The 12,237-nt window shown below is 46.1% G+C and overlaps 1 protein-coding gene across 5 annotated transcripts in view; it reads left to right on the top strand.

Annotated features, from left to right (window-relative positions):
* Nucleotides 1-12,237, top strand: part of NF2 (NF2, moesin-ezrin-radixin like (MERLIN) tumor suppressor) — a 78,247-nt gene that overhangs the window by 17,978 nt on the left and 48,032 nt on the right. For all 5 annotated transcript variants that reach the window (XM_022550749.3, XM_022550748.3, XM_022550747.3 and 2 more), the window contains exons 2-4: nt 7,987-8,112; nt 10,047-10,169; nt 12,135-12,218. In XM_022550749.3, coding sequence (XP_022406457.1) covers nt 7,987-8,112; nt 10,047-10,169; nt 12,135-12,218 — 333 coding nt within the window. The remainder of the gene's footprint in view (nt 1-7,986; nt 8,113-10,046; nt 10,170-12,134; nt 12,219-12,237) is intronic.

Consider the following 12,237-nt stretch of genomic DNA (forward strand, 5'->3'; position numbering starts at 1 on the left):
TTACCTAGAAGACTGTTCTACTCAGAAGGCGCAGCTTAGGTATCATCATCATTATCATCAGCATCGTCAGCCAACCACAAGCATTTGTGAAGTGGCCACAGATTATACCGCACTTGTGTGGGTCCTGGGAGACTTAGAGAGAGAGAGAGAGAGAGAGAGACAGGGAGAGTGTGTGTGTGTGTGTGTGTGTATGTGTGTTAGCCCTTGTCTTCAAGGAGTTTATGATCTGCAGAATTGCAGGAAGGACAGGAATCTTGGGCAGAGACAGACACCTCATTTTTCCGTGTATGTAAAGTACATACTAACTCACATATCTGGTATTGTATGCGGGGGAGGGAGACAGTGGTGAGATAAAGAAGGGATCTCAGAAAGGTCTGGTTGTGGGTAACTAGAGGCATGTAGGTTTGCTGACCAGGGAGGGCAGAGGCTGCCTTGTAACAAGGCAGAGCAGGTGGTTGGAGGAGAGAGGAAGTAATTGGTGGAGGGCCTTGAAACCAATGATTTAAATAGATTCAGCATACTAACAGCGATGATTGGAGGGCTGGGAGAGGAAAATTACTTGCTGTGGTTGATTATGGCAGAAACTGACAGGGCAAGATTGGAATTGAGTTTTTTTGTTGTTTTGTTTTGTTTTGTTTTTGCAAAAAGGAGGTTTCAGGTTTGTGAGATTTTGTGCAGATCGAGATAAGGGATTTGGGGGTCGTGATTGGTAGAGCAAAGAGACGAGTCTCTTTTTTTGACTAAAATCTTGTTTCTATTTGGAGGGTCTCCTTTTCCCTCAGAAATAATGGCTGATTAGGAGTGGTGTGTGTGTGTCCTTAACCACGACAGCAGACACAGAACCTGCTTCCGTGGTATGAGTTGGGGAGGGTTGGTTTTACACCCCCATTACTGCACTCTTTTATCCTCTTTGATTAACTGGAATAGATTTTAATGGGACTCATTATTCACTGCTGCACAGGAAAATCACTTTTATAACTCTTTCCATTGTGTTTATCTTGTAAATGGAGGTGTTTGGCATCTGTTTTTTCCAAACAGACCAATAAAAGTTGTATTTAGGTTTGGATCAGGCACATCAGCATCTTAAATTCTCAACTCTTCTCTGAAATCAGTTCTCGTAGGGCAGCCACGACTGCAAAAGTCAATTAGGGGTGAACGTGGAGAGGGGAGATTACAGCCCTCCTTGCTCTCGCGTTCCCGAAATCACGGTAAACACGCTACATGTGTCCTGAGCCCGGGGAGGTACGGTCCCTTCTATTGCTCTGTCTGTAAGGGAGCTAACCTTTCAATAGTTTTTATAGAAAATGCTGGGGCAGCTTGTGAACTAATTAGAAGAAACCCTGATAAGTGAATGCCGGGTCTGTCCGTCGGTTCTCTTTCCTCTTCTGTGGAGTAGACAGCCAGTCAAATAGCATCTCTTGTGTGGCTGATAATCCTGTCCCCCGACATCTATGAAATGGGATGTCACTTCTCTGCTAGCTTCTCCAGGTCTGAGTCTTCTCTGTAAAGCTGAAGTTTCTCTGGGGCTTCTGATTCTCAGGCATTTCACACATGGCAGCCACATTCGATTCTCTGCACGGCCCAGAGAAAGCCGTGCGAGAAATGCAATGCAAAGGCTGCCAAAGCCAAAAAAACAAGTGGTAGTTTTAGGGTTGTGAGTCTAAACCTGGCCTGTTGTAAGAAGATGTCTCAGACGTTATTCAAAATGCTTCCCCGGTTAATAGACCCTGATTGGTCCTGTAGGTTATTGGTGCCAGTTGCTTCCAACAACAGAAAAGTGCTGCATTCCAGCTACGTTTCCTGCTGCAGAGCCTAAGTGCTTAGTGCTATTTCCTTAAAACATTTGAGGTTGATAAATGACAAGCATTTCACTCTGGGTAAAGCTCATAAATCCAGCCCCTACAAAAGATAACAAGCTGACAGCACTTAGTCCTGTTTATAAAGTTCATACACATCCATCTGTGATAGAGGCATGGGATGGGTCTGGGAAATAGCACCGCAGCCCGTTAAAGTAATGCAAGAACACAGCCATGATGCAAGACGCGCCGTGCGCCCAGACTCCCTGCCATTTGCCCTGAGCTTCAAGGGCATCTGGAGGCCGAGGCCCACAGAGCTGGAGCCCACACGCCATGGAGTCCGGCTCCTTCCTGCAATCTCCTTTCTCCCTCCCTCCACCGCTCCTTTTCTGCCTGCAAGATGAGCCCCTGCCTCGTCGCCTCCCTCCCTTCACTGGGCTGAGCAGAGTCGGGGGTGAGGGGGTATGTGGAGCAGTGGAACACTTGCCCCAGGGCGGAAGAGATGAGTTCAGGTGAACATTTCATCAGCACCAGGGACTGTTCTCTTTTTGGCAATCTGTTTGGGAAAAATGACAAACCCTCCAAAAAGGCCTGTAAGTAGCATAAGTGCAAAGCCTGAATGGCTTATGTGCTAGCAGGTATCAGAAGAGAAAATGTTTTAATAAAAAAAGAAACACGAGACTCATCCCACTGGTCGTGGCTCCTTAGAGACGTGGCAGGTATTGTTCAGGGGGGCCTGGCCGCTCAGAGCAGGGACTGAACGACCCAGGCCCTGAGTGGCCGTGGTGGGTGCGAGCTGTCACACGCGTGGGGCTGAAGCCATGTACACAGTACTGCACTGAACATTCAGTACTGCAGATAGGACAGTCACGCTGCTTGTCAGATACCAGAAGAACGCAAAGAGCGTTCCTTCACTTGACAACAGCCTGGACCCAAGCGACAGACATGCTGTTCCCTCCGGCTGGAGTGACCTCTCTTCCTTCAGCCCCTTCACCAGAGGACCAGCTGCTGCCTGGCTTTTGAGACCCAGCTCAGACGGCATCTCCCCAGGGAAGCCACTCACCCCACAGACTCCCAGGCCCGAGCTGCGTTCCCTCAGTCCTCTGTTCTGTGAGCATTTGCCAGGTTGCACTTTCCTTATCCGTTCACCTGTCTTCCCCATCAGCCGTGAATAGGGACAGCGTCTTGTCCCAGATTCATCATTCATCTCTGGGGCCGAGCGCAGTGACTAGGATGTAGTGGGTGCTCAATAAATGTTTGTCAAGCGAGTGATGGCTTGGTTAGCACGATGAGAATTGATGGTGCCCTTTCTGATCTGCCGTCCATCATGCGTGGAGTGGAACACAACTGGAGGCTTTAAACGATGCCCCTTGAGAATATAAGAAGAGGCGGGGTTAGAATGAGTAATCACCACCTTTTATTGAGTATTTACTGTGGCACCTTCTTAGGCTTTTCAAATGTATCAGTGCACTTAATCCTGAGATCAATCTGCTAAAACAGGTTCTGTTTATTATCCCTGTTGCAAAGCACAAGGAAGTTCAATAAGTTGCCCAAGGTCACACAGCGGCAGCACTGAGATTCATACCGATGATGTTAGATAACCACTGTTTCTCTCTGCCTTTTAGACTGGTTCCTGGAAGGAATTAAGCCCTAATCTTTGGAAGCATCCATCTTATGTAATGATTTAGCTTCTCTCCTGTACATCTAGAATGGTACAAGTTATGTTCCATCCTAGGGAAAAAGGAGAAAACAGCCACTCAGACAGCTTTCTGTGGTTCACACGACAGGTCAGAGTTAGGAGACAAAGAATTGGTTTTATTTTTTATTTTTTTTGGCCATGCCATATGGCTTTCGGGATCTTAGTTCCCCAACCGTGCCCCCTGCAGTGGAAGCGTGGAGTCCTAACCACTGGACTGCCAGAGAATTCCCAAGAATTGATTGTAGATGGTAGTTGAAAGTATAGCAAGTGTTCCCCAGCCTCTGTTCTCCAGCCAAACTGAACTACAATACTGTCATTTCCTACAAGAACCATCTAGACCTCTAGACCTTCGCATATGCTCTTCCCTCTGCCTGTAACACACTTGCCTGCTCTCTCTTCCTTCCCCAAGGCTGGTCTTGGCTTCTCTTTCCCACCAGTTCAGATGCCATTGCCCACCCGTTCAAGATAGAGGGTCCCTCCAGTCCCTGATGTCCCTGTTGTGGCACTGGGTGCTATAGTGCTGACCACCACACCCGGAGTTGATTTGTGTGTGGGGCGAGGGGAATGATTATCTGTTTCTGACAGGTTCACACCCTGGGCCTGTTGTCTTCTGTCCCCCATTTATCCCCTGCACCTCGGCTGGTGCTCGGACACAGCGTGTGTTCACTAAATGTTTGTCGAAGGAGTGGACGAATGGGGGTTCATTTTGCTTTACACTTTTGAGCCTCGGGTTTTGAAGTGGTCAAGTCTGTTCTGTCACACAGCCATCGTTTGCCACGTCTTGTGTGTGCACACTCGGCGGGTGCCGTGGGGAGTAGAGAGATGACCGGCGTTGCTCTTGTGCTGAGGTGCCTACGACCTAGGGAGATGCTTAGGTGGTCACATCACCCTCCCACATCAGCACAGCGCAGTGGGCCAGTGATAGAACTGGAGGTGGCTGCGCTCATGCTCTTGCGAGTCAGCAGCACCAAGGAAGCCCCATTGCAACCCAAGACCTCCCATCCTCAGGGTTTCCCAAGAACCACCAGGAGTAACTGTGACCGGTGGTTCTTGTTTGTGAAGAAGTAGAAACCCAAATTAGGAAGACGAAGCAAGCCTCATACATTTGGGGAAGGCACGTTGAAAAGTGCACCCTCGTGTAGGTAACAACACATTGGAGGTTAGATTTAGCCCAAGAGAAAAACTTAATAACTAAAAACTAGAACACTTTATTTTGTAAATAGAGCTAAGACTTAAAATCAGGTGTATTTAGGACATCTCTACTTGGTTTCCTCAGGCACCCTATCTTACTTTGTCTAGAACTTAATTACTCATCCATTTCCCTCAAAACTTGCTGCTCCTGCTTCTCTTGTCTTCCATCCCTCCTCTACTGGAACCACCTGATGCTCAAGCCAGGAATTCAGGTGTTTCTCTTGATGCTTTTCTAGTTCTCAGGCTTTCTCTCCTTCGCACTGCCGTCATCAAGGTGGGAGTTGGCCTCCCTTCTGCCCCTCTTGATTCCAGTCTCCTTTCCTCCAACCTGTTGTTAGTGCACATTCTAGAATGCAGGTCTGATCCCATCATTCCTCTGCCTCTGGGTATATGGAGAGTCCTGGTCCATCCCCACCAGGCCCACTGAGTTCAGGCTGTCTGTTTCACCTCTGCCAGATGACATGCAGTTCCCTGTAGAGAACATGACGTTTGTCTGTTTTTAGACTTATTTCCTTTTCTCCTTTAACTAATTCTCCCTTGTTCTTTAAAGCTTTTTCCAACCTGGGTCGTTACTTGAGTCTTCGGCAGGGAACATTCTTCCAGAATTTCACATCCTCAGTGTCTAATATTGCTGGGCACATAGGATGTGCTGTGTAATGCCTGCTGAAAGATTAGCTGAGAGGATGGGGAGTTCCCTGGTGGCCTAGTGGTTAGGATTCCAGGCTTTCACTGCTGTGGACAATGTTCAATCCCTGGTTGGGGAACTGAGATCCCACAGGCTTCGAGGTGCAGCCAAAAAAAGGATTAGATGAGAGGAAGCAGAGGCTTTAATTCACATTGAGCTGTAAAGGAGCAATAAATACCAGGCTCTTCTGAAAATGGGTTTTGTTTTAGGGTGGGAGAAGAGTGTTAAGATACCAGTTACTTACTGGAAAAGGTGGCTGGGGAGTGCTGGAGGAGAGGAAGATGAAAGGAACCCCACAGAGCAGAAAAAGAGGTGATCTGGGGGGTTGCCTACCTTAGACCACCAAGAGGAAGGCCAGTCGTCTGCTGTAGCAGGCTGCCAAAGAATGTTTCCTTATACAAAAAGGGGACAGGTCTACTGTGGGTAATTAATTACTCAGACTCATTTCCAATTTGACACCCTACAATTCTTAAAGTTGAAAATATAAGCCAGGCATTCTGAATCGGTGTGAAAAAATTTCCCCTCTCTTCACTTTATTGCAAGCTCCGTAGTAGCAAAGACATTGTCTCTGCATTCAACAATTTTGCATTTTAGAAACAAGGAAGTAGAAAACTGCATTAATACGAGATTATGTTTGAGAATTTAAGCTCCCAAATCAGGAAATCCACTCAGCATTCTCTTGGTAGCTCTCGTTTAGATGCACCACACACCCACTTGCAGACAGCCCCTCGTGCCAGAGCCCGCCCTGCGGTGGCCGCGAGTTATGGCGGATTGGGGATCATTACCTTGATCTTCTTGGCCCTTGGGTATTTCACTTCTCCAAGTTAATGTGTGCTCTTAAGTGTTACATTATCTTGTAGCAAAGTAGTCATTTATAATTTATATACTATGTACTGGCTTAAAATAGAAACAAGAGGATAATCAGCATCCTGAAGCTCCTAGTTTTCCAAAATAACATTTCTTCAGTGAAGTCCGCCTGTAGGAATTAAAACCTACCGTGAATTTAAAAACCCTTTGTCCCAGTGTCAGACTGGGACACAGGTGTGCCAACAAGCATTATTAAGCCTTACAAAAGGGGAAGATCATCTTTTTAAAATAAAACATTTTATTTTATTTTACTCAAAATAATTTCTAAAGAACTCAACCTTTGTAGTGTTGCAGGGGCCCCACTCAAGTCACAGAGAGGGGACGGGGGCAGAGCTAGAGCGTCTTTTGGAGAAGGACAAAAGCTAATCCATATCTCCACCCTGTGTCTGCTGCAGTTTTGGTGTGCTTCCATCTAGGCTGCTCCTTTGCTCTTTGACTTTGAATATACACACGGAGAAGGATGGGCTTTCCTGTTGAGTTTCCTCGTAGGGAACACGCCGTCCATTCACATATATTAAAAATAGAAGGCCTGCTTGAAAAATCCTCTAGAATCAGGTTTTAGCAAACACCAATCAGATTTTAGAGGTCTAACTTATTTTTTTTCCTTCTTGCTTTTACAAGAAGTCTCTGAACCCTGAACTTTCCCCAGTTCCTTTTCATTGTGCATCTTCAGTGTGCCAGGACCTTGGGTGGAAATTTCTAATGAGAGCAGGAGAAGGACAGGCGCCCCTGCAGTCAGGTGGTCTTCCTCTTCCGATGTCTGGTGACCTCGTATTTGAATCCACCATCTGTGCCCACCATCTCCGTGACGTGTCTTGTGCTCATCCCTGTACGCAGGTGTCCATTTGAATGTCCACCTGATACTTGGGGGCCACTGACTGGGGTCAAGGCCAGCAGCCGCTATGGGTGGCTGCATCACGGGTGGCAACATTTACTGAGCTCCTGGGTATTTTCTTCCCCTATTATGATATTGAACATGCTTTTCTGGCCACAAGATTGAAGAGCTGAGAAATGGGTTTAGCAGCCATTGCTTCAGGTCCTTTTGAAAATGAGGCTACGGGATTAGCACACTACAGTGTATTCCTGTCTGTTTGTCCCCTGGGTTTTGATACAAGAGTTTGAAGTTGCTGCATGTGGCTGTAGGTGGACACCTCCTCTTTGGCCTTGGTTACACATCATGATGGGGAGAGACCCGTGATTGGACTGGCTGGTCTCTAGTGGTTCTTTTTCCCCATGATTTGTGACGTCAGTTACAACTTCGTACCCTATGTTGCGTTTTAAAAAAAAATCAAGTAAAACTAGTCTTTACATTTTAAAAAGCTAGCCTTTTATTAAAGGGCAGAGTCATGATTAAAAAGAAAATCAACAAGAAAATCTTGAGGAAACGAATGTCTCTAGAAGCTAACCTTGGGTTAACGGGAGAAGCTTGACTCTTAAATGTGGACGTTATTTACCAGCTTTCCTAAATTGGCAGCTTTGGGCATATTAAGATCTGTAAGGAACTGTCCAAGGGAGGTATTGTGTATGCTTTGCAGTGATTAAGCCATTAAGCTCTAATTATTATTTTCCCACTCATGGTTTTGTGTAGGAAGGTTTACAATTATTTAGGAATTCTGTGCTCCTCAGCCATCTTAGCGTCATCCCCACCTTTCAGAACCTGAGGTGGGGGGAGCAGAGAAAAGGTTTTCCTGCGAGCAGATTACCACTTGGGCTCAGCTGTCTTCCCCTGTTGGTTTGTTCCCTTGCAGATGAAGTGGAAGGGGAAGGACCTGTTTGACTTGGTGTGCCGGACCCTGGGGCTTCGGGAAACCTGGTTCTTTGGCCTGCAGTATACAATCAAGGACACCGTGGCCTGGCTCAAGATGGACAAGAAGGTGGGCCCAGACCCTGGTGACGCCAGTGGGGCTGGCATGGGCTCTGGATTTCCCCTGAGCATGTGTCTAGCTTATTGCTCATCATGGGGCATTATGGGTACACAGCAGAGAGAGGGGCGGGTTGCGGAGGAAGTTATACGGGACAGGATGCGGGCCTAGGGAGGCCCCACCCCTGTTCCTCACCGGCTACCCCGGGGCCTGCAGAACCACCCAGGACTGACCAGGTGCCATCCCTGGCTTCTTCCTTGTTGTCACCGGGTGTCACCTGATTGCTTCAGGCTTAATGCCATTCTGTTGACTGAGCCATGAGTCAGGCTTCGTGGATAAAAATTACTATTGTATTATCGTTTTGGGTTTTTTCCCCACAATTTATGTCTTTGAAAGATTTTCTTGGGGCTCCTGTTCTTTAGGGAATGTTTTAGAGTATTTTTGAGAAACACCATGGCCCAACTCAATTTATTCATTAACATGATCTAAGGAATAAAGAGTGCCCTGGTTCCCGCGGTGAAGGAAGAATGTCTATTTTGTTCTCATGATATTCTGGGGCTTCTGAGGTCTGGTGTACAAGTCTGACTCCCAGCAGTTCTAATGTGGCTTAGAAATGGATATTGCCTCGGGGAACTGCCCTCTGCGTGGGTTCTTATGTGCTCACAAAGACGCTGTCACCTACTTACCTGCCAACCTATCCATGGAGACGCTGAGAGCAGGTCCGTATGTTTTAGTCAGTGACTCCTAAAAGATCCCTGAATCTCTGAGTAAGTCAGTGTCTCATTTTTACCCCAAATTACCCCCTGAAATTGCCTACCTCATTCTATTATCTACTACTTTGCATGATAAACAGTGAAAGCCTCCCGTCTTCTACCAGTTGGACTCTAAACTCAGGCGTTCAAATTGTGTTTACATATGTACGCAGTAATCTGAATCTTCACATTGGGGTCCCTGCTGGTTATAAATTTCACATGGTAATTCCCAGCGATCATGAATGTCCAAGTGCTGCCATGCCAGCAAGAGCGTCCTAGATCAGGTTTATTTTGAATCTCTTGGGCACCACGACCAGGAATTTGGGCAGGAGCCTGGAGAGTTATCTACCAAAGACAGCAAAACCTTCAGTATCACTTTGTGACTCTCAGCAAAGTAAATTTGAAATCGTACCTGAGTGTTGGCCAAATGGATATTAGATTGGGGGCCTCAGGAGCCATGGAGCCTGCTGCTCAAAGGAAATAAATTATGACACATGTTAATGGAGCCTTGTAGCCTGTCACATGGCATGTTTATGTCCTGAGATGAAATTCATTCTGGAGAGCAGATGGCTCAAGCTTTCCAGTGGGTGGATGAAATTGTTAGAATATTAAAGGCAGAGTGGTTTACTGGCTGTGCTCAAGTATTTCGTGGGGCATCTCTAGAGGTTCCTTGAAACAAAGGGTTGCCATGATGGACGTGTTTTACTTTTGTTGCTCAGTTAATGTTTAGACGATCTCACAAATATTTAGTTCATCATCTCTAAGCTCCATTCCAGTATGGACCTAAATGTTGTAGGTAGTCAGCAGGACAAAAGAGTAAAGGAAGATTCCACTACTTGAGAAAATTAAAAAACCTTCAGCCTACCCGTAAAGGATAGTGCCCAAGGCCTTTGAGTTATAAATTTCTAGTTTTTAGCTATCTCTGTGGCCTTGAAAACATTTGTGCCTGAATCATCTTAGCTCCACTCACCACTTGGGGATATTGATTAATTCACCATGTGAAGTGAATATTACCTCCTGTTATAGATGGGTTTGTGAATACTTCAAACTGTAGAATCACAACCTTTGGGAAATGTGATAAATTTAGAAGGGAGAAAAATGTTTATACACTCCCTGCAGAAGGTCCTTTGATGGTGGCCTGGGAGGGAGAGGGGCGAAACTAGCTTGTTTTTCTTTTGCTCTGTAATTCCGCAGGTGCTGGATCATGACGTTTCAAAGGAAGAGCCAGTCACCTTTCACTTCCTGGCCAAATTTTATCCTGAGAATGCCGAGGAGGAGCTGGTTCAGGAGATCACGCAACATTTATTCTTCTTGCAGGTACCCCTTTCCATGCTACCCCCCTGATCTTGAGAGAACCGCCCCCAGGGGTAGCAGCAGAGGCAGCCTGGGCCAACCCCTCGGATTTGACCACAAATGCCTCCACATTGTGAAAATGTTCTCCCTCTGGAAAGCCAGTCCCTTTGGTTCTATAATGAAAAACAGTCTTCAGGACAGAACTATACTTGAGTGATGATAATTGGCATCAAATGAAATTGCAAAAGTATGATGGCGAAAGAACACATACAAGTAGCTCCCTAACTAGAAACATCTTTGAAGATGGCTCCTCACTAACTTAGAAGTACTCAATAGTTGCCCAGGAAGTCTAAAAAGAGTCTTGCAAAGAGTAGTTCTTCCAGAAATTTTAAATTTGCTCTCATGAAGGCAGGACTTCAGAACTCCAGTGACACTTGGTAAATCCCACACACGTGGTACTTCAGACATCATGTTTCATGCCACTCTTTGTCTATATTGCCTTATTTTCCACCTATTCCCTCATTAGACTGTAAGCCCCTTTAAGGCAAGGCTCGTTGAGTGCACGGTGGGCACCCCATAAGTAATTGTTCCACCGAATTGAAGAAATTAGGAGATCCATAATTATAGGTTCAAAGACAGCTAGTTGACCATCTAGAGGTGCAGCTAGGGGGACTGGTGTGAGGATGAGAACCTTGTCAGTTTTGCTTGTGTTCCTACTGCTCGCTCAGAGCACTTTCCGAGTTTCACGGTTAGTTATGGTGCTTGGTGCTGGAACGGCTGGTGTGTCCACCATCAGTGATGGAAAAGACCCTAGCAGGGCGTTAATTACATGATTGCCCAGACGTACACGTATAGCCTGGCCTCCTATAATTAGTTTAAGCCTCAGATTATTGCATTAAGTAAATATTAAGTTAAATGTAATAACCCCCTCCAATAATTTCTCTTGCAAAAAAAAGTTTGCCAAAAAAAGTGTGTGTGTTTGTATATCCCCTCTCCAATATTTTCATGTCAAAGGGAAGCCCTTTTAGTTTTTCTGTAGTGCAGCTTAAAACCGAAGGATTAGAAAGTTGCCCTGCTTTGAATGAAACCACAAAATGACCTCCTAGGCCCCAGAATGTCCTAGCCATGTAGAGATGGTTTTCTTGTAAGCAGTGCCCATTCTCCATTTGACTTTGGCTTAATTTCCCCTCCTACTGAAATGTTGGAGCGCTTTCATGGCTGAGCAAGGCAAAATTTACTACTTTTATGAATCTGGTGACTGCTGACGTCTGTGAAAGAGAGCTGGCTTTCCCGTTGTGTTTATTTCAGCATGCCCTCACTTCAGGAGGCTGTCTTGCCTCTATGTCTGGAACATCACCCACCGTACCAGTCTAAGAAATTAAATGCAATGAGATATGTTAATTCAACATTATGGCTTAAGAATTATATTTCCCGGACCTCAAGTGGACTTAAAGGTTAATCGATCAAACTTTATTGCTTCCTTTTTCCTTAGAGCAGGCATATTGAAAGTGATGGGTTTTTTTCCTGCAGTCATAACTCAGTGGCCTCGCTGACTTTGGTCTTGTGTTAAGACTTAAAAGCAGACTCCATTTCCTCTGATTCTGCGTGTGCTCAGCTGGGGCCGAGGCTGCAATCACCACCAGAGCCGCTCCTGACATTTCCCGAGTTCACAGCTCTCCTCCGTCACAACCCAGATGTCAGTCTCTTTTTTTAACTACGAAGATTGTTTTTACTCTTTGGCATTTGATCACGAACAGAAGAGATTAAGGGTTTTTTTCTGCGTAGCCATCTTACCAATAACTTCTCAGGGACCGAGCTCCCAGCCTGTCGGCAGCGGTAAAAAGAAAAAATCGTTCCCTTTGTCAGAAAATCATTAGCAGGCTGGGTTGACAGGCCTCATTAGAACACGCTGCAGTGTCTTGCTGTGACCAGCCTGCACGGCTCCTGTCCACACACACGGTATCATGTCTCCCCTGTTGCCCCTTTCAGGTAAAGAAGCAGATTTTAGATGAAAAGATCTACTGCCCTCCCGAGGCTTCTGTGCTCCTGGCTTCTTATGCCGTCCAGGCCAAGGTAGGCTCAAAGAAGAAAA

This window comes from Delphinapterus leucas, chromosome 14, assembly GCF_059928025.1.
Source record: "Delphinapterus leucas isolate spDelLeu-1000000601 "Yukka" chromosome 14, BTC_Dleu_Yukka2, whole genome shotgun sequence".
In the NCBI taxonomy this organism is placed as follows: domain Eukaryota; kingdom Metazoa; phylum Chordata; class Mammalia; order Artiodactyla; family Monodontidae; genus Delphinapterus; species Delphinapterus leucas.